The sequence below is a fragment of the Bubalus kerabau genome, chromosome 7, assembly GCF_029407905.1.
Source record: "Bubalus kerabau isolate K-KA32 ecotype Philippines breed swamp buffalo chromosome 7, PCC_UOA_SB_1v2, whole genome shotgun sequence".
NCBI lineage: Eukaryota > Metazoa > Chordata > Mammalia > Artiodactyla > Bovidae > Bubalus > Bubalus kerabau.
In genome coordinates this window covers 108065826-108089038 of record NC_073630.1, presented here as the reverse complement: position 1 = coordinate 108089038, position 23213 = coordinate 108065826, and the positions used below count along the sequence as shown (strand labels likewise).

General features: G+C 42.3%; 1 protein-coding gene across 2 annotated transcripts in view; it reads left to right on the top strand.

Moving 5' to 3' along the window:
* The window catches only part of STK32B (serine/threonine kinase 32B), a 399639-nt gene that overhangs the window by 245072 nt on the left and 131354 nt on the right, over positions 1-23213 (top strand). For both annotated transcript variants that reach the window (XM_055589085.1, XM_055589084.1), the window contains exon 4: positions 4410-4583. In XM_055589085.1, the coding sequence (XP_055445060.1) occupies positions 4410-4583 (174 nt within the window). The remainder of the gene's footprint in view (positions 1-4409; positions 4584-23213) is intronic.

Genomic DNA, 23213 nt, shown 5'->3' with positions numbered 1-23213 from the left:
CTTTGCTTTCTGCCATAAGGGTGGTGTCATCTACATATTTGAGGTTATTGATATTTCTCCCAGCAACATTGAGTCCAGCTTGTGCTTCCTCCAGCCCAGCGTTTCTCATGATGTACTCTGCATACAAATTAAGAAAGTAGGGTGACAATATACAGCATTGACATACTCCTTTCCCAATTTGGAACCAGTCTGTTGTTCCATGTCCAGTTCTAACTGTTGCTTCTTGACCTGCATACAGATTTCTCAGGAGGCAGGTAAGGTGGTCTTTTATTCCCATCTCTTGAAGAATTTTCCATAGTTTGTTGTGATCCATACAGTCAAAGGCTTCAGCATAGTCAATGAAGTAGATTTTTTTTGGAATTCTCTTGCTTTTTCAATGACCCAATGGATGTTGGCAATTTAATCTCTGGTTCCTCTGCCTTTTCTAAATCCAGTTTGAACATCTGGAAGTTCTTGGTTCATATACTATTGAAGCCTAGCTTGGAGAATTTTGAGCATTACTTTACTATCATATGAAATGAGTGCAATAGAGGTGCATAAATTTCCTAGTCAGTTTTCCTCTCTTTGTTGAGAGAAAGGAGCAGGAATCATCAGACATCCAACAGGTACACCTTCAGTGAGGAGGGAAAATCCCACATGAATTAGAAATAGGGAAATGCAGGATGTTTTGAGACCACACATTCTGCAACCAAATGGTGTCTCTTATGCACTCTTCTTGAACATAGACAAAAAAAAATCACTTCATCATACAAAGTCAGTATTACCATGATACCAAAATGGGTCAGGACAAAGGTAGGAAAATTTAAGCCAGTGTCACTTGTAACATTTGATTAAAAAATCCTAAATGTATAGAACAGTCTTTTGGGCTCTGTGGGAGAGGGAGAGGGTGGGATGATTTGGGAGAATGGCATTGAAATATGTATAATATCATATATGAAATGAGTCACCAGTCCAGGTTCGATGCATGATACTGGATGCTTGGGGCTGGTGCACTGGGACGACCCAGAGGGATGGTAGCGGGAGGGAGGAGAGAGGAGGGTTCAGGATGGGGAACACATGTATACCTGTGGCAGATTCATTTTGATATATGGCAAAACAATACAATATTGTAAAGTTAAATAAAATAAAATTAAAAAAAAATAAATAAAAATTAAAAAAAATAAACCAAATCTATCAATATACAAAGAGAATAAAAAAAAATCCTAAATGAAAAGCATGAATCCAATTTTAAAAAATATATATAGTATATGTTATATCTAGTATACTTCTCTATGATGTGTATATCTATTACACTGGAGAAGACTCTTGAGAGTCCCTTGGACTGCAAGGAGATCCAACCAGTCCATTCTGAAGGAGATCAGCCCTGGGATTTCTTTGGAAGGAATGATGCTAAAGCTGAAACTCCAGTACTTTGGCCACCTCATGAGAAGAGTTGACTCATTGGAAAAGAGTCTGATGCTGGGAGGGATTGGGGGCAGGAGGAGAAGGGAACAACAGAGGATGAGATGGCTGGATGGCATCACTGACTCGATGGACGTGAGTCTGAGTGAACTCCGGGAGCTGGTGATGAACAGGGAGGCCTGGCGTGCTGCGATTCATGGGGTCGGAAAGAGTCGGACACAACTGAGCGACTGACCTGATCTGATGTAATAGATACGTATATATGTGTCTTATTTACTTAGATATACATATATGAGTGTGTTTATCAAGTAAGGTTTAGTTTAGGAATGCAAAGACATTTTAATGTTAAAAAAAAACAAAGCGTCTGAACCACTCAATAACATTTCTTAGCAGTCTAGATAGCAACTTTCTTAACTGGATAAATGTTATCCAGTGGCAGTCGTCCAGTGGTTTGGACTCCACACTCCCAATGCAGGAGGCACGGGTTCAGTCCCTAGTCAGGGAACTAAGAGCCACATGTGTGGCAAAAAAAAAGTTATTCACCAAATATCTACAGCAAACAATTTATTTAATAGAGTTTACTATATTCCAGACCAAAATGAAAATGCGCGATGTCACCTCTTATAATCAGTGTTTTACTGGAGGTCCTGGATAGTAAAATAAAATAAGGAAGAAGAAGTAGGGGGCATAAGGATTGCAAGGATATATGAACATGGCAGTTGTTGTGAAAGAATCATCATTTCATGTAATAAGTGGAAAAAGTGGGGCTTCCCTGGTGGCTCAAGAAGTAAAGAATCTGCCTGCAATGTGGGAGACCTGAGTTCGATCCCTGGGTCAGTAAGATTCCCTGGAGAAGGGAATGGCAACCTATTCCAGTATACTTGCCTGGAGAATCCCCATGGACAGAGGAGCCTGGTGGGCTCCCGTCCATGGGGTTGCAAAGAGTTGGACATGTCTATGCGACTAACACTTTCACAAGTGGAAAAAGTATTAGAAAGGTATTATAACTAAGAGGTCAGCCAAGCTGCTAAATTCAAGATAAACATAAGCAATTCCAGAGTACATCTTCCCCTAGCAATGACTTGTGAGTACCTCTTACTTTAAAAGACTGTCTTCGCAAATAAAATCTATTTTAAAATATCATAACAATAGGGAGGTTTCATATGTATACCTATGGCTGATTCACGCTGATGTATGGCAGAAAGCAACACAATATTGTGAAACAATTATCCTCCAATTAAGAACAAATTTAAAAAACAATAATGAAGTGTGATAATAAGAACGATGATAATAAAAATATCATAATAAAAATGCATACATCCCAGGCTTTTAAGTAGAAAATTATAAAGCTTTATTGACAAGCATAAAAAGAAGACCAGACATTTAGATCATAAACCAGCCATTTCTTCACTCCCTCTGGCTCCCGATCTCTGTCATATGGGACTAGATGGCATTTAGGTTTCCTCCCAGTTCTGGAGCTCTCCGTCCCATAAGCTCAGGGTCTGTCACCTCTTCTACGACCGAATCAGGTTCCCTGCCCCGGTCTGCACGCCCAGGGCAGGGAACCACGGCAGTGTGCGACTACAGCAGCATCCCAACAGTGGGCAGTTGTAAGTGAGGCGAGACTGAGGGGTCTGGGTCCTTGTCTTCACCCTAACGCTGGCTCACTGAGGCCCTTCTTCCCTCTTCTGTCCAACAAGAGGGATAGCCCGACTGGCCCAGGATATAATATTCAAGGATCTGAGACACAGATCTAAGCATCCAGGACAACATCCTGCCATTCTGCAATGCCCTCATTACAGTCCATGGCTCCAGGTGGATTGTGACAACATTTTATGATGTGATTCTAGTGTACAATTGTTTGACACTATTCTTAGAGTTTATCTGTTGTCTCTTTGATCCATAAAAGGCCTAAGTGCATTTCTTACTGCTTTGGGGAAAAAATACACCCCAAAACATAGTGCTCAAAATACAATCACTTAATTATCTCATGTTCTGTGAGTTGACTGGGCTCATCGGGGTGGTTCTGCCCCACGTGATGTCAGCTGGGGCTATAACGAAATATCCAAATTCCCAAAGGGTCACTCCCAACGCTGCTGATTGGCGATGGCTGGCACTGGGTGCTCAGCTGAGGCTGTCGAGTGGAGCACCTTGGTTTTCCTTCTTGTGGTCTCTCCATAGAGCTTGGGCACCAGCTGGGTTCCAAGCAGCCATCCAAGTAGAAATTGCCAGTTCCCTTAAAGCTTGGGTGTTTCTTGCAAGAGCATCACTGCCTTCTAGGGCTGCAGAAACAAGCTCCTTGTGGGGAGTAGCACATGTGGGGAGGACAGGGGAATGGAGTGGAGAGCAGACTGCAGCTTTGGAGACCTTACTGAAGTCCATTGTTGTTGTTCAGTCACTGAGTCATGTCCGGCTGTTTGCAACCCATGGACGCAGCATGCCAGGCTTCTCTGTCCTTCACCATCTCCCAAAGTTTACCCAAACTCATGTCCATTGAGTCAGTGATGCCATCCAACTATCTCATCCTCTGTCATCCCCTTCTCCTCCTGCCTTCAATCTTTCCCAGCATCAGGGTCTTTTCCAGTGAGCCAGCCCTTAGCATCAGGTGGCCAAAGTATTGGAGATTCAGCTTCAGCATCAGTCCTTCCAATGAATATTCAGGTTTGATTTCCTTTACAATTGACTGGTTTGATCTCTTTGCAGTCCAAGAGACTCTCAAGAGTCTTCTCCAAAATCACAATTCAAAAGCATCAATTCTTTGGTGCTCAGCCTATGTCTAATTAAAGCATGCACTAAAAATGAAGTAATGTATTGGAGACCAGCATTGGTTCAGGTGCCATTTGTCAGCTCAGACCCAGAGGACTGGTACTTCACCACAGGGCACTGTGACTTAGCATCAGTGCCTCTCTCTGAGCCTCAGCTTGCGCTTCTGGAAAATGGGGCCATTGGCCTTGAGGGCATGGGAGACATCTCCATCCCTAACTTTCTCTGCTCCTCGGTGCTCCTAGGTACTCCTTCCAGGATGAGGAGGACATGTTCATGGTGGTGGACCTGCTGCTTGGAGGGGATCTGCGTTATCACCTGCAGCAGAATGTACATTTCACAGAAGGGGACGTGAAGCTCTACATCTGTGAGCTGGCCCTGGCCCTGGAGTATCTGCAGCGGTACCACATCATCCACAGGTAACATCATCCCCAGAGAGATGCCAGTGGGTAGGGTGTGATGGGAGCAGTCTGCAGCCGTGGAGAATATTTTCTCACTGACATTCTTTAGATGTGGCAGTACATGGAGATCATAAAAAGCAGAGCAACATTATTATTGCTCATACCTTCTCTGCAGACAGCCTACTCCATCATCACCTGCATTGAGGTGAAACACCGCCACTGCCCATGTGCCCTCCTCTCTTGATACCCACTGCTTAGAGACGTGGCTGCCCTTTGCTTTTCCATTCTGGTATGTCTTTGGGAGCCTGGAGTGTTCAGACTCAGGTTAGAAGGAGTGGCATGAGTTGGGAACATGACGGATTCTACTCTCTTACTTTCCATACCTTGAAATCAATGCTGTGCATCGTGGAGGACTTCTTCCTCTTGCAAAGCTTTGGTGCTGGCTTTGGGCTCTGGATATAAGCCCTGAGTTTCTTCTGCTTCCTCAGGACCTTGACTTTTCCCTGCCTGTGCACAGCACAGATGAGTAAGGTGAGTTTGACTGCAGAGGCAGGAGGCTAGCAAGAGCCTTCAGATAGCAATGGGATCCTTGTTGTTTACTCGCTAAGTCGTGTCTGAGTCTTTTGTGATCCTGCGGACTGTAGCTCACCAGGCTGTTCTGTCCATGGGATTTACCAGGCGAGAACACTGGTCGTGGTGGAAGATCTCCTTCTCCAGGGGATCTTCTCAATCCAGGGATCAAACCTGCCTCTCCTGCATCTCCTGTGTTGGCAGGTGGATTTTTACCATTGAGCCACCAGGGAAGTCCAGCAGTGGGATCCTTAATGAAATCTTCTTTCTGACCACAGAGGAGGGGACATGAGTGGCTGCAGATCTGTGCACCCATGGTCTTGCACTGTGCCCAGAGGGTCTTCTTCTAACTTGTACAATTTGGGAAGACTTGGGAAAGAGAAGGACTTGAATTTCAGCATAAAGATGGTAGATTAAGCACACACACACTTACATTTTCTCGCTTCTAAAATCTCCATAAAATGGAAATGAAGTATGTTTGAAAAATGGTAAATTCACAAAGATGGAGAAAATTAAAGAGGAGACTATCGCAAAACACAGGGGAAATTGGAAAGAAAGTGTTTCATGGTAAGTGGCTGACGACTTACACCAGAAGCTGAATTTTGAGTTGTGTCTGGAAATAACCATGAATTGATAGATGTTAAAGAATCTCTTCAAACGCTCAGAAATGAATAGTCATCAACAATGATGGAAGGAGGAAGAAGGGATAAAAGAGAGGCTAAAATGGGGTGCAGGGTTTGAAAGCCTTTTAAGACATTTTAAAAAGCACCAATCTGCTTGCCCATCCTGAATAACTGGATGTCTGTCCCTTCCTCTTCCAAGCAGAAGACTGAAGGCTTATTCACTAAAGAGAGTAAAACAGAGAGTGTCTGAACTGAAGTACATTAAGCCTCTTGAATTGGGATGCAGTACTGAAGATAGCACAACTAACTAGACGCATCCATACCAGATACTGAAATAACACACCCACCCTACTTCCAGCTGGGATCAAGACTTCAGCTTCCAGGCTGGACACTGGAATGATTTCAAGGGAGATGTGGCTGAGCCAAGAGGAGAGAGATTGAGACATCAGAAGTTCCCCAGTTCCCTTGGAGTGTAGTTCACAGTCAGCGAGACCTGCTTCTTTGCTGTAAGCTCCCAACTAGGTTAGTGACTACTAAAGATTATCAGACATCCAGAGAAATCTTCTAACATGAATAGTGAGAGCCATGCAATAAAATGGGAAAAAGAAAAAAAAGCTTGGAATAAACAGAAACTCTGCCAGGAGAAAGAACTATCAAAAGAATCATGCTCGGTATTTTCAGAGGAATGAACAGATTTTTGCAATTGTAAAATAAATGCTATGTTTACTTAACATTCAAAGAACAAACTTCAGATGAGAGTTCTCATAAATTAAAAACATGAAAGTAGAAATGAAATATTCAAAAGATGTGTTGGAAGGCAAAGTTAAGGATATTCCTTAAACAGTAGAATAAGAAGGAAAAAGAAAATATAAGAGAATTAGAGGGCCAGAACAGGAAGTTCAATATCAGACAGAGAAAGAAGAAAGGGAGAGAGAGAGAGACAGAAAGAAAGAAAATAGGGAGGGATGGAGGGGGTGAAGAAAAGTGGGAAAACATTCCCTGGTGGCTCAGCTGGTAAAGAATCCACCTGCAATGCGGGAGACCTGGGTTCGATTCCTGGGTTGGGAAGATCTCTTGGAGAAGGGAAAGGCTACCCACTCCAGTATTCTGGCCTGGAGAATTCCATGGGCATATAGTCCATGGGGTCACAAAGAATCAGACACCACTGAGCGACTTTCACTTCACTTCACAGGGGGAAAAAATCATCAATGAAATAAAGACCTGAAATATATGAGTTTCCAGATTGAAGGGTCCACCAAGGCTACAGGGTAATGACTAGAAACAGACATAAATCAAAACAAACTTCAAAGCCAATAAGTCTGCACAGAAGAACAGGGTATAAAGGCTGAGGAATCAGGATCCTTTGGGATTATCTATCACTAGAAGGCGGAGGAAACGTGCTAATCAATCAAATCTGAGATGTACGTTTTTACAAGGTCAAGGTCTCAAAAAATATATCTCTCATATATCTTGTCTCAAGTAGTTAGAAAATGACATGGACTGTACTAAAATGAAGGGCTAAATCAGGAGGAAGACATGGAATATGGAAAGCCGGAGCTTCAGCAAAGGAGAGAAAGAGGCAAAAGCTTCACGATGATGGGCGTGTCATCAATGTCAGCTGTGCCTAATGTGTAGACCATGACTAGTTCTGATTGGAGTCAGACCAAAAGACCCTCGGAGAGTCTTCTTCAGGAAGAGTGAGCTGATAAAAATGGCTAAGATATCTGGCTGCCTTGAGAGATTTATTTAGTTGGTTAAGAATCTGAATTTGAATAAATGAGGTCGGGAGAAAAAAACCTCAACAATAAAAAAAAGGTAATTTTTAACTCCAAGGAATCAAAGTGTTAGCTAGGACATTGGATATCATACAATTTACTACATGAAACATCTCTGTGTAGCATGCTTAGTCATAATCCCCTAAACCCTGAAAGTTGACCTAACCAGAAAAATATATTAATACCCCATTTGGGGAAGTGAGGGAGTGGGGAGATGAGTGTGTCTCTTGGGGACACATAAAAGAAAAAGACTGCTACACACTCTTTCATCCATAGTGGGAAGACAGTAGGTAGAGCTGGAAACTGAAAAGTCAATGAGTCCTAAAGATTTCAAGATAAGGAGCTAAATACCAAAATTGTAGCCTGAGACAGATGAAAGGGATGGAGAGGGAAAAGAGGGAGAGAAAGATATGAATTGTTGCTAAAAATTGTAACAAAACTTTCAGTGCAGTTTGATTCTTGGAATTGTTCACATGTATAATTTTAACACAAATAGTAGCAAACATGACCCAATGCAAATGAAGAAGAAAGAGGAAGAGACGAAGTATTTAGAAAGAGGAAGGGGGAAGAGGCGAGGCTGTAGTGGTCGCCATGGTAACAGCAGAAGTAGTAATAGCCCCAGCAGCCTTAGCCATGTAGGAGTAAAGGGAATGTTCAATGAAATGCGGCCTGTTTACTGAGGCGCATTGTTCATTCACACGGTCAAAGACTAGCTTTTGCCCGCAGGAATTCTGGCTCCAGAGTCTCTGCTTGTAAGCCCTGTGCTATATTTGTTAAGGAAGGTCATTCAGTACCAGAGAAGACTCTGTGGGCTGGCTGGGCTGCTTTGAAGGCACGGAAAGGAGTGAGCTCTTTTCCAATCTCTTGTACCAGTGTCATTCACCAATTTTCACAGTCATTGCTCTGCTAGGGTGCAGCAGATGTGCAATAGAATAGCAATAGATGATCTGTTGGCCTACAACCCCCCAGACTGAGCCTTTGTGGACCTGGGTGAGACAGAGGCCAGCATCCCAGGGCAGACAGACCAGGCGAAAATGAAACTGTCAGTTAAGAGCATGGTGGTTGGGGGACTTCCATGGCACTCCACTGGTTAAGACTTCACCTTTCAACGCAAGAGGTGCAGGTTCTATCCCTGGTTAGGGAGCTAAGAGTCCACATGCCTCGAAGCCAAAAAACATAAAGCAAAAGCAATATTGTGACAAATTCAATAAAGACCTTAAAAATGGTCTACATCACACACACACACAAAATTTTTTTAAAAAGAGCATGGTTGTTGGAACCATTTCATTATATTTCAATAAATATTTTAAAGTTACTCTCTTTGGGCTCATCTGTCCTCAGATTCTAAATCTACCATGGAGAAAACGAGCTGTCCAACAGGATAGGGAAATTGTTTTTAAAAAATCCTCTAAGTGAATGGAATTACCTTACCATTTGTAAACTTACAGACTTGGCAGAGTTTTGAGTCCGGTTTTCTCCCTCTCCCATATGGCTCAATAAATCTCTTTTTCACTGTATACGTGTGTACAGACTTGAAATGATGTGTGTCTGTATTCACCATGCATAGGGATATAGGACAGTGTTGGGCGATGTTTCTCATTCATTCAACAGCCGATCTTATAAGTCCCCCACTGCGTATGTACAAGACATTTTCAGTGCCACATTTTATACAGACTGATGAGTGTTGCTTCTTCCCAAGTAGCCACACTTGCAAGTGGTAGAATCCTTTGACAAATGCAAGCCTGAGTTGAATTGCCAGTAATTTCTAATCTTCTATCTTGGTGAACTCAGACTTAGCTTTTCGGACCTCCTTTTCCTAATCTGCAACATGGGCCTGATGACATCTGCTTTGCTGGGCTCTGATGTGAATTCTGTAAGAAAAACTATTTCTGCTTTATTGACTATGCCAAAGCCTTTGACTGTTGTGGATCACAATAAACTGTGGAAAATTCTGAAAGACATGGGAATACCAGACCACCTGATCTGCCTCTTGAGAAATTTGTATGCAGGTCAGGAAGCAACAGTTAGAACTGGACATGGAACAACAGACTGGTTCCAAATAGGAAAAGGAGTACGTCAAGGCTGTATATTGTCACCCTGCTTATTTAACTTATATGCAGAGTACATCATGAGAAACCCTGGACTGGAAGAAACACAAACTGGAATCAAGATTGCCAGGAGAAATATCAATAGCCTCAGATATGCAGATGACACCACCCTTATGGCAGAAAGTAAAGAGGAACTAAAAAACCTCTTGATGAAAGTGAAAGTGGAGAGTGAAAAAGTTGGCTTAAAGCTCAACATTCAGAAAACGAAGATCATGGCATCTGGTCCCATCACTTCATGGCAAATAGATGGGGAAACAGTGGAAACAGTGTCAGGCTTTATTTTCTTGGGCTTCAAAATCACTGCAGATGGTGACTGCAGCCATGAAATTAAAAGACGCTTACTCCTTGGAAGGAAAGTTATGACCAACCTAGATAGCATATTCAAAAGCAGAGACATTACTTTACCAACAAAGGTTCGTCTAGTCAAGGCTATGGTTTTTCCAGTGCTCATGTATGGATGTGAGAGTTGGACTGTGAAGAAGGCTGAGCACCGAAGAATTGATGCTTTTGAAGTATGGTGTTGGAGAAGACTCTCGAGAGTCCCTTGGACTGCAAGGAGATCCAACCAGTCCATTCTGAAGGAGATCAGCCCTGGGATTTCTTTGGAAGGAATGATGCTAAAGCTGAACCTCCAGTACTTTGGCCACCTCATGCGAAGAGTTGACTCATTGGAAAAGACTCTGATACTGGGAGGGATTGGGGGCAGGAGAAGAAGGGGACGACAGAGGATGAGATGGCTGGATGGCATCACTGACTCAATGGACGTGAGTCTGAGTGAACTCTGGGAGTTGGTGATGGACAGGCAGGCCTGGTGTGCTGCGATTCATGGAGTCGCAAAGAGTGGGACACGACTGAACGACTGAACTGAACTGAACTGGGAGGGGTTGGGGTGGGGCCTTACATGCCTCATTCCTCTTCCTTTCATCTGAGGAGTTGACTTTGAAGCCAGGTATTCATTTGTTCTCAGTGGTGACAAACCTTCATCCTTTGAGGCTGATGTTGAGGATTTATAGAATATAAAAGGGATATATGAATACCAATGGCTGATTCATGTTGAGGTTTGACAGAAAGCAGCAAAATTCTGTAAAGCAATTATCTGTCAATAAAAAATAAATAAAATTTTTAAAAAAGGTATTTCAGAGTATAACCCAGTGAGTTTGAAAGCACTGAAGCAGGGAAATAACCTCTGTGGGTTCAAAATAAATCATTGTTTTAAAACAATTAGAAGATCTACTTTTTAGAGCACTTGAGTTGGCCCTTCAATCTTCCAAAACACTTTGGGCCAAGAAGCGTGCCAGCCCTGGGAGGAAAATGACTGGTGGGGCCCTTTGTCTGCACCATGGGGCACTCCCCAGATGGAGGAGGCAACCCCCCTAGGGGCCAGATTACTGCAGTCCAGGGGGAGCACCCAGGACAGGACATCACATGTCCTGGGGCAGAAGGGAGCTCTGAAGAGGGCACCCAGCCCAGACTGAGGTGGGGGGCAGGGCGGGGAGCACAGAGGAGGCTGGCAAGTCTTCCTCTGGGACGTGCATCTGTGATTTGTAGGACAAATAACCATTAGCTTGGAGAAGAGGAATGCAGGAGACACTGGGCAGATGGGCTCCTAGAGAGAATTTGGGTGGGTAAAGCCTACACTGTTCAGCTCAGTAGGGGGCACGTCCTGAGACCTCCACTGATGTTAATCATTGATGGGTTGAAGTTTGGGAATGACCTAATTCAACTGATAATTGAGAATAACCTTCACTGAAGGCCCCTCCCCGGAGGGCTCTTCAGCCAGAGCTGGTCACTAGGTACCCAGAAGGGCCAGCTCATAGAAAATCAGATGAGCAAAAACAGTGCCAGTGAATCAAGCTTATTAAACTCTTATGTGTCAACACTACTTTAAACTAGACATAGGAATATATGCTTACATACAAACATGTGTATATGTGTGTTCACATATGTGTGTGCATATATATGGGCTTCCCAGGTGGCATTAGTGGTAAAGAACCCTCCTGCCAATTCAGGAGATGTAAGAGACGTGGGTTTGGTCCCTGGGTCGGGAAGAACCCCTGGAGGAGGGCATGGCAACCCACTCTAGTATTCTTGTCTGGAGAATCCCATGGACAGGGGAGCCTTGCGGGTTATAGTCCATGGGGTCACAAAGAGTCACATACTACTGAAGCAACGTAGCATGTGCAGATATGTGCATGTGGGTATGTTAATATACATATAAATATCACCTCATTTAATTCTCATGTCAGTCCAATGGGCAGATGCTATGATTATCCTCATTTGTCATGGTGATTGGACAATTTGCACCCTGACACACAGCTGGAAGGTCATAAGCCAGGTTTCAAACCAAGACTCTCTGATCTCAGTTCTACCCTGGACCTCACACTGATAAGCATGCTCTGTCCTGACTTTCTTATCTTTCAAAATGCATTGAACGGTTGATAGAGCACTTAAATGAGGGAGGGTGCTTCCACATCTGAAAATAACAATATGCACAGATGGATCTCATCAACCCCCGCAAGGAAGGCTGTATTCTAGCAGTGGCCATGAAGCAAGGAAGGCTTCTAGTGGTGATGCCCCCAGCCTGTAAATCACACCTGACTTGCTGTCTGGCACAGGGTAGGTACTCCATAACTATATATTGAATCAATGAAGAAATACTCAAGAGAGGAAAGACACGCCTTACTTGAAATTACTTGAAAACACAAGTTCAAATGCAGTGGGTCACTACCTATATCTTGCACAGCTTCCTATAATTTTTCTGCCCAAATATCTCTTGATATCTGAAGAGTCAGACTCTCAAAAATTCCCCAAAGTAGCTTGCCACAAACATGAAATTCCTTTGAAATCTCATGTTTGATGTTAAAAATTTCACGAAGTTTCACTGCAAAATATAGTCATAATTCTTTTGATACATAACTACCTTTCATCACAAAAATAAAGGATATGAACAATAAAGGCTTTTCAGAATCTCCTTGATGAATGGCAGGTGCTGTTGTATTACATCTATCAATTTTGGAAAAATGAACTGATCTGAAGAGAGCTCATGGCTCAGGTGAGGTTCAGGACACCCGTAATTCTTTCCTCTATCTTGTAATTTTAGATCCAATCCAATCCAAATATGAGCTGGTAAACAGCAAGCTTGTTCACTCTTTAGAACAGAGCAGAGACCTAAATGCTAATTGAAGTGGCTTTAGGGAAATATTTTCAAGCTTCTTTTTGAGAAAAATTTTCACCAGTGAGGTTACTTCTATCAAATTGTGGTCTGAAAATGCCCGAAAGCCTTAGGGCCATATCTTTCACTCCCTTGGGAAAAATCTTTCAATGAAGTCTGATTATTTATATAGTGCATTTTATTTTGCTTCCAGCCCCGAATCTGCATCACATTCAGATGAACTCACAGTCTCAAAGGTTTGTAATCTCAGTGATCCTTCACATCATCAAATTCACAAGCTTCCTTTCCAAGACAGGAATCTTATAGATGTATGAAAAGTATCTACATCTTTGCCTTGGAGTTGTTGATTGAAAGTACTCAGCCTTGAGAAAATATCTGCTTAATGCGTCAAATATTTGTGAAGCCCTTTCTATCATTAAAGCTAATTATAAATTTTATTTGAGGGTTTTTTTATGATCTTTGTCAGAAATCTTTTTTTCTCTGTTTTTACCTTTAGGAAGGATAATAGTTTAATCCTGAAACACCAGCAAGCAATTTTCTTTAAACTAGCATTATTTTTGAGAAGAGCAAATTTTAAAAAGTTATTTCTCATTTCTACAAATTGTCTAAAAGATAAGGATACAGTGCTGTTTTATAGCTTATCATTTTGTTATCAAGTCGAAGCTCATACTGCTCACCACATGCAAGCGTGCGTGCTCAATCGCTCAGTCATGTCTGACTCTCTGTGATCCCATGGACTGTAGCCTGCCAGGCCCCTCTGTCCATAAGATTTTCTAGCAAGAATACTAGAGTGGGTTCCCATTTCCGACTCCCAACTACTCACTGCATGACAGGTCTTTTAATCAAAACACAAGTTGTTGGGGCAAGAAATAGTGACTTTATTTGGAAAGCGAGCAAATAAAGATGGAAGACACACACAAGAAGATGGAAGACTCCTGTCCCAAAGAACTATCTTGTCTGAGTTAAAATTCAGGCTTCTTTCGTACTAAACGAGGAGGGAATAAAGTTAAACATTTCTGATTCCAGTCAGCCTCCAGAGTTCAGTCCAGTTCAGTTGCTCAGTCGACTCTTTGCAACCCCATGGACTGCAGCACACCAGGATTCCCTGTCCATCACCAACTCCTGGAGCTTACTCAAACTCATGTCCATCGAGTAGGTGATGCCATCCAACCATCTCATCCCCTGTCGTCCCCTTCTCTTCCTGCCTCCAATCATTCCCAGCATCAGGGTCTTTTCCAATGAGTCAGTTCTCCTCAGCAGGTGGCCAGAGATTTGGAGTTTCAGCTTCAGCATCAGTCCTTCCAATGAATATTTAGGACTGATTCCCTTTAGGATGGACTGGTTGAATCTCCTTGCAGTCCAAGGGACTCTCAAGAGTCTTCTCCAACACCACAGTTCAAAAGCATCAATTCTTCAGCACTCAGCTTTCTTTATAGTCCAACTCTCACATCCATACATGACTACTGGAAAACCCATAGCTTTGACTAGATGGACCTTTGTAGGCAAGTAATGTCTCTGCTTTTTAATATGCTATTTAGGTTGATCATAGCTTTTCTTCCAAGAAGCAAGCATTTTTTAATTTCATGGCCACAGTCACCATCTGCAGTCATTATGGAGCCCAAAAATATAGTTTGTCACTGTTTCCATTGTTTCCCCATGTATTTGCCATGAAGTGATGGACCAGATGCCTTGATCTTCGTTTTTTGAATATTGAGTTTTAAGCCAAATTTTTCACTCTCCTCTTTCACTTTCATTAAGAGGATCTTTAGTTCTTCTTCGCTTTCTGCCATTAGGGTGGTGTCATCTGCATATCTGAGGTTATTGATATTTCTCCTGGCAATCTTGATTCCAGCTTGTGCTTCATCCAGCCCAGCGTTTCTCATGATGTACTCTGTATATAAGTTAAATAAGCAGGGTGATAATATACAGCCTTGAGGTACTCCTTTCCCAGTTTGGAACCAGTCTGTTGTTCCATGTCTGGCTCTAACTGTGGCTTCTTGACCTGCATACAAGATTTCTCAGGAGGCAGGTCAGGTGGTCTGGTATTTCCGTCTCTTGAAGAATTCTCCAGTTTGTTGTGATGCACACAGTCAAACGCTTTGGCGTAGTCTCTGAAGCCTCCAGAGAGAGTGAGTTAATTTCTTCCTTCCTGCAGTTATTCACAGGCATCCCTGGTCAGGCTATTTCCTGTGAGCTACACAAAGATATTTTAGCTTGATGCCCATTACCTGGGAGACAAGGTTCTCAGAGATGGGCCATTATTTATACTTTAAGTTTATAGGAACTATCCCTTTAGTGAATAACTTGTAATAGAATACAAAGGTTCTTCCTTTTTACAATTTTTTGTTACTGTATTGAATACACTGAGAAAAGAAAGGAATAAATTTTGTTTTTTTTGCTATGGAGAATAGGATTAAGTCAAGATTTTATTTGTAACAGATAATATGTGTTCATGTTGCAAAGTTCAAACGATTCAAAAATATGTAATTGAAAAATAATTTTCTGATTATCTTGAAGATTTTCATTTATTTAAAGTATACGCTCTTCAGGCTTTCTTTTTGAAGTAATCATTCATGTTCTCTATGGACAATTTAATTCTTATGTATTAACATATAAAAAGTAAATGAAGCATGTGCAGGTACACACACACACAGGAGATTTTTGTCATTTTGTGTATTTGAGTGGGAATAGTTTAAGAAGGAGATTACTCACTAGGGCAGGGCTTGGAACTGAAAGTGAAAGTGTTAGTCACTCAATTGTGTTTGGCTCTTTGCAACAGGGGCTGTAGCCCACCAGGCTCCTCTATCCATGCGATTCTCCAGGCAAGAATACTGAATTGAGTTGTTATTTCCTCCTCCAGAGGATCTTTCTGACCCAGGGATCAAACCTAGGTCTCCTGCATCGCAGGAGCCACATAAGAATGTAAATGCAGTGCATTCTCAGCATATTTGGAACTTGTGATTGGAAGGTAACAAAATAGGAATCACTTTGTAAGATACTATACCCATGATGTAGATAAAAATTTGCTGAGCATGTTGCATGTGCCAAGCTCTACTTTAAGTACTTTACAGGTATGACCTCACCTAATCCCAACACCAGGCCTCAGAGATGGGGCCCATTATCAGGCCAGACCTGATCAGGGTGAGACCTGTAAGGTGAGACCAGAGTCTCATAGGGAGGAAATAACTTGCCTGAGAGCAAACAGTAAGTGGACATCTCAAGTCACCAAGCTCTTACTGTCTCTATACTGATAGTAAGTGGCAGTCAGTTTCTCTATCATATTTACACATAATATCTACTATCCAGGCTTTTATGAAGGAAAAAAAAAACATGTGACTATCACCAAAAAGTGACACCTTATGCTTTCACATGTACATGCAAATAGAACTCTATTTTCTGCAGCAATATTCACCTCTTCTGTCCCTGAAGCCCTTGGCGTTTCCAGATTAGTTGCTCATTATCTTGTGGGCACAGCACTAGTTTTCAGCTTGGGTTGTCTGAACTGATGGGGCTCGCATCTGTGTTCTCACTTTGGAATGCTCGTGTGTTTATGATTTAATTTTCTTTTTGGTAAATAGAGTCACTCCCTTAGGCTTGTGCCTCCTGAATTCTGGAAAGAGAAACTGTCTTAACTATTGATAATTTGGTATAGTTGCCTATGTGTATTTTGTTGTTGTTTGAAATTAACATTTATTGGAGCACAGTTGGTTTACAATGTTGTTTTAGTTTATGTTGTTGTTGTTGTTCAGTCGTTAAGTTGTATCCAACTCTTTGCAACCCCACAGGACTTCCCTGTCCTTCACTATCTCCCAGAGTTTGCTCAAATTCATGTCCACTGAGATGGTGATGCTATCTAACCATCTCATCCTCTGCCACTCTCTTCTCCTTTTGCCTTCAATATTTCTCAATATCAGGGTCTTTTCCAATGAATTGACTTTTCCCATAACTACTGAGCAACGAATTGAATCGGTCATACATATAAATATATCTGCTCCCTTTTGGCGGAGAAGGCAATGGCAACCCACTCCAGTACTCTTGCCTGGAAAATCCCATGGACGGAGGGGCCTGGTGGGCTGCAGTCCATGGAGTCACTAGGAGTCAGACACAACTGAGTGACTTCACCTTATTTTTTCACTTTCATGCATTGGAGAAGGAAATGGCAACCCACTCCAGTGTTCTTGCCTGGAGAATCCCAGGGACGGGGAAGCCTGGTGGGCTGCCGTCTATGGGGTCGCACAGAGTTGGACACGACTGAAGTGACTTAGCAGCAGCAGCAGCAGCAGCTCCCTTTTGGACTTTTTTTTTTTTTTTTTCCTGGCTGCATCATGCAGCAGGTGGGATCTTAGTTCCCTGACCAGGGATTGAACCTGCACCCCCTGCATTGGGAGTTTGTGAGCTCAGGCACAGCATCTAACTGATCTGAAGCTCTGGTTTATTACCTGTAGGAAAAATGACGGTGGACCAAAAACTGCCCCTGCCACAAGATGGTCATATCCTAATTACTGAGCTCTGTGAATATGTTATATTCCCGGCCAAGGGGTTGCTCATCTGCAGCCCTTGAGATGGGGAGATTGTCCTGGATTTTCCAGGTGGCGCGATGGAATCACAAGGCTCTTTAGAAGTAGAAGAAGAGGAACAAGAATAGGTCAAAGGGATGCAATGTGAGCCCTCAGCCTTCACCCAAGGCTTTTCTGGCCTTGATGATGGAGGAAAGGGCCATGAGCCAGGAAAGGCAGGTGGCTTCTAGAAGCTGGGAAAAGGAAGGAAACAGATTCTCCCCCAAGAACCTCCAGAAGGAATGCAAACCCTGCCAGAACCTTGACTTTCCATTGGACCTCTGACCTCTAGACTGTAAGAGAACAAATTTCGTTGTTTTAAACCACTAAGTATGTGGTCATTTGTCATAAGCTTAAACTAATACCCAACTACACTTGGATGTTGAAAGAATAAACTAAAATAATGTGTTGCACGTTTAAACTTAGTCCCCAGTAAGTGTTCAATAAACATGAGCTTCTGTGACAAAAGTTACTGATGATGGTGATGATGATGGTGATGGTGATGAAGAAGATGAAGCTGATGGTGATGATGATGATGGTGATATTTGAGAGCCTTACTCTAGCCCATCCTCCAGCCTCATCTCTTGCATCCTCTTCCTTTGGTTCCACCCACAGACTTTTTAAATTCACTTGTTCCAGACTCCTTACTTTTTTCCAGAGTTCCTGTTGTCTTCCACTTCTGTTCTTCCTTTGCATGGTGTTTTAAACTGCTTTTACTTACCCAGTCGGCCTGGTTAAATTAGTCCCAACTGTTAGGATTCTCTGGTGGCTCAGGTGGTAAAGAATCCACCTGCAATGCAGGAGATTCGATCCCTGGGTTCAATCCCTGGTTTGGGAAGATCTGCTGGAGGAGGCCATGGCAACCCACTCCAGTATTCTTGCCTGGAGAATCCCCATGGACAGAGGAGCCTGGCAGGCTGCAGTCCATGGGGTCACAAAGAGTCAGACACGACCGAGTGACTAAGCACATTAGGATTCGTGGTGGAATTCTGAAGGCTATAGAGCAGGCTTTCTCAGTCTTGACAGTGTTGGTATTTTGGTCCAGATAATTCTTTCTCGTGGGGGCTGTCCTGTGCACTGAAGGACTTTTAGCTGCATTTGTGGTCTCTGCTTTCTAGGTGCTTAAAGCCCTTCCTCTCCTTCCCTGCCAAGTGTGACAATCAAGAATGTCCCCAGATACAGTTGAATGTGCCTTGGAGGGCAATGTCACCCCTGGTTGAGAATTACTGCTTTAGGGGATATCACCCCAAATCCTGCTCCAAACTAAATTAAGCTGTGCAAATACATGACTTTCCCAAGGAACACAACCCTCTGGAAAACTCAAGCACCGCTTTACTGATAGCTGGGCTTGGACCCCAAACCTCAAAAAAGGCATTTCTAGGAACAGAGCCAGATGCCATGGAGCATCATCCCAGTGAGCTACTGAGGACTCAGCACCTTCAAACCAGAGGCCAGGGGGCTGCATCTCACTCCTTGTGCCCAGGAGGATGCCACAGAGAGAAGTGGGCAATAGGGACAGTCAAACCTGCAGGAGGTGCTGAGCAGACTTAGAGCCTGGCTGGGCCCAGCCAGACACATCCCTGGACGGGTCTGTGGTATGAGAGGAAGCAGATCAGGAAAGAGGGTTAGTTAAGGAAGAGGTGGGCTGCATGACTTTATTTCTGACTGCAGGAAGGGAGAAGCAGGAAGAAGTGAGCCTACCTCTGCACTCACCTTTCAGCACACAGTGGCCCAGTCCATTGCCTGGAATCCAACCTCTCAGAACAGCAGTCTTTGCAGAAGTGAGGAAAAGAGGGATATAAAGCATTTGGCATCTTCTGCATCATCTCATTAGTTTCCTGTGGCTGCTGCAACAAAGTACCACAAACTTGGTGGCTTAAAGCAACAGAAACTTATTCTCTCCTGGGTCTGGAGGCCAGAAATCCAAGCTGTCAGCAGGGCTGGGGTTCTTTTTCTCTGAAGGCTCTAGGGGAGGCTCCTTCCTCGTCTCCTGGCAGTGCCTTCTGATGGCTCCTGGTGTACCTTGGCCTGCAGCAACATCACTCCAGCCTCCGCCTTCACCTTCATGTGAACTTGTGGTCCCTTCATCTCCACGCCTCAAATCCCCCACTCCTTTCCCTTATAAGGACACCAGTCATAGGACCACCTCAAACCCAGGATGAGCTCATCTCAAGATATTTAATTTCATTACCTCTCCAAAGAACCTACTTGTAAATAAGGTCACATTCACAGACAGAGGGGGTTAGAACTTAGACATATTTTTGGAGGACCCAGTGTAGCTTACACTGTCACCTTCCAGCTCCAAGCCACTCCTATGTAAAGACTCCTAAATGGTCCAAGGAGAGACAGGTGGTTCCTCCTTTGGGCATCCTCTTCATACTTCGAGGAGGACTTCCCTACACTTGCTATTGTGTACTGGAGACCCCCCCAAAACTGTATATTCTTCCAAAAGGTGCTTTCAGAATTACCTATGTCCTGGTTCCTGATTTTAGGTTCTGGCACATAGTAGGTGTTTAATAAATGTTTATGGCTCAGCAGCACTTTTTACAGTAGCCAAGACATGCCAACAGCCTAAACATCCATCAACAGATTAATGGATAAAGAAGCTGTGGTTTGTGTATGTGTATGTATATATATATATACATATATATATATATATATATATATATATATATATATAGTGGAATATTACTCAGCCATAAAAAAGAATGAAGTAATGCCATTTGCAGCGACATGGATGAACCTAGTGATTATCATACTTAGTAAAGTAAGCCAGACAAAGAAATACAAATATCATATGATGTCACTTATATGTCGAATCTAAAATATGACACAAATGAACTTATCTACAAAACAGAAACAGACTCAGAAGCATAGAGAATAAATCTTGTGGTTGCCAAGGAGGAGGTGGGGGTGGAGGAAAGTTGGACTGGGAGTTTAGGATTAGCAGATGCAAATTATTACACATAGAATGGAGAAACAACAAGGGCCTGCTATATAGCACAGGGAACTACATTCAATATCCTGTGATAAACCATAATGGAAAAGAATTTTTTTAAAAAAGGTAAAAAATGTTTATGCCTTAAATGAATGACTGAGGCCTAGGGAATTGAAACAGATTTCCCAGGTAGTAGCTTTTCTGCTTTGACAGGCTTTGAAGTAAACTTAATCTCAGGATCACATTCATTCATTTAGTAAGTGTTCAATTGGCACGTACTGTGTGCCAGACAGCACAACAGACATCCTGATACATAAATATGTGGTCTTTTTCTTAAAACCTTCAAATCTTCTTAATTACGCATTGAGTACCTACTGTGTGCCTGCCACTGGGCTCCCAGGTGGCCTAGGGAGACGGACATGCATTGACCCTCTCAGCTGAGGTGGGAGGTGCTTGCTCAGAGCTTGTTCAGAATGCCACAGCACACAGAGGACCCAGGATTTAATTTGGCTTCAAGGGTCATTCAGGCTGCAGGGAGATGATGGTATCTGGGTTGGATTTTACTTGTAGGGGAGACAGGGGTGTTTCCTGAGATGAAGCATTCTAGAAACATGGTCTCTGGGCAGTCTGAATATCTGTTTGCTGATGGCGGTAGAAATTGTTAAAACCCTTTTGAAAAGATATTTGGCAATAAGAATCAAGTACTTTTAAAATATTCATACATTTTGACCCACTGATTTCATTTCTTGGAATATGTCGTAGGGCTCCAGTCTGACCTGCATAAAAGGTTCTAAGCCCTAGGATATTTATTATGGTGTTGCTACAATAACCAATTATTTTGAAATAACCTAAAGGAAAGAAATCAGCTTAGTAAAGTGTGTGCCTACTTTTAAGAGACCTGAGACTACGATATGCTTATATATATAGTGCTTACTGTAGAAATCCTGTGGTATTAAAAAGCTATTTTTATGATTTTGGAAGAAAATTATAGCTTATAAAATTGCATGACTATGTAAAGAAATGTCTGCTTATTAAACAAACAATTTTCCAGGGCACTGGGGCTCAAGGGAGATTTTCTTTTTCTTCTTTTTCCTATTTTGAAATTTTCTTGAATGTTATCCTTTTAATGAAGAAAATCAAAGCATAGATTTCTCTCTAAAGGGAAGGTGTTTATCAAATGTGAGCTTTGTTTTTTTGTAAACTTTTATTTTTTTAAATAGCAATGCTCTATTTATGGATCCATCAATAAGCATATGTATCTTCAGATACACAGTTTAGTAGTTTTGCTATAGAAATTAGTATATTTTGTTAATGATTAAATTGTCTTATATTTCCCTTATACATTTTTTTCTAAATCCTTGTTGAAAACTGCACTGTTGGGTTGGTGTAAGGGAGGTGAGTATGTTAGAAAAGCAAATACATTGATAAAAATTCAGAGCTGTTGAAATCACCTTAATATCATCCTAAATTTTGGCACTTTACATTGAGACTTACAGTCTGTCTATCATGTATGACCTTGAGATTGGACTGCCTGGATTGGAATCCTAACAATGTGAGAGCTCAGAACAGTTCATCTCATCATTCCTCAGTCTTGTCATCTTTAAAATGGGCTAATGTGAGAATCGGATGAAATGATCCATAAATGCTCATAGCATAATGCCTGCTTCACACATACTAAGCCTTTGGCGAGATTCATAGTAGAGTAATAGTAATTAATAAACACAGGATAAAACTGAAATGACCTAATTTTGTATCTTAAATATCTTCCCCACCCCCCTCAGGCAACACTGTGCCAAAAATAAACTACCAGTTTTCATCAGATTAAAGAACAAACACTTCAGCAATCCTTCTTCACTACCCTCTGGGCCCAGCATCAGTGCAATGAGAAAGAAATTTTCAGTTGGGAAAAGAAATTGAAGGCATTCAGAAGTGTCATTTAGGATGGAAATTCCAATTCAATTTCAGGAGTAACTTTGTTATTTCTAAGCACAAAGCTTGGTTTCCCTTCTATTATAGGCCAGCATTTTGAGAATTTATGGCTTTGTGATGATAAAAAAGTGAGATACAAGAGAATCCAATTATTCCTTAAAGGGATTGTTCCATCTCCGGGGTATAAATTGCTCCTGCAATTGGGTGGAGAGCATTTATGTTAGATAATAAATTTTAGAAATAAGGACCTGGGTCTCAACGTAACGTCGAAGAAACTGGAATGAAATCTGGGAGCAGAATTTGAAGGCAGAAAACAAATCTCTGAAAGAATCCAATAAATTAGAGGCTGTTTTACAGAAGATGTTCAAAAGTAAGACGATGAACGCAGCGTCAGAAAACCGGGTCAGCATTTTTGGAAATGGCACCACGTCGTGAGAACACGAAGGCTGCTGAAGCCTTATTCCCATGCTGTTCCCTGAGGCCCTGCATCCCTCTCTCAAGTAGAATCCTTCATTCATTCCTGCAGTCATTCAGTAAGCAATGATGGGAAAGTGTCAGAGCTTGGGCATTAAGGGCAGATGCATTATGACAACAAAACTACCCTCAAGAAGCCTCAGTCCTTGTGGGAGAAGCACGTTGGTTGTTAATAATAATAGCAACCACATATATGGGGAATCTAGAAAAACGGTATAGATGAACTTATTTGCAAAGCAGAAATAGAGACACAGACACAGAGAATGAATGTATGGATAGCAAGAGGGGATGGGATGGATTGGGATATGTATAAAACAGGTAACTAACGAGAGCCCACTGCATAGCATGGGGAACTCGCTCACTGCTCTGTGGTGACCTAAATGGGAAGGAAATCCAGAAAAGTGAGGATGTATGTGTACATAGAGCTGATTCACTTTGCTGTACAGCAGAAACTAACAGAACATTGTAAAGCAGCTAGACTCCAATTTTTAAAAAAGCAATCC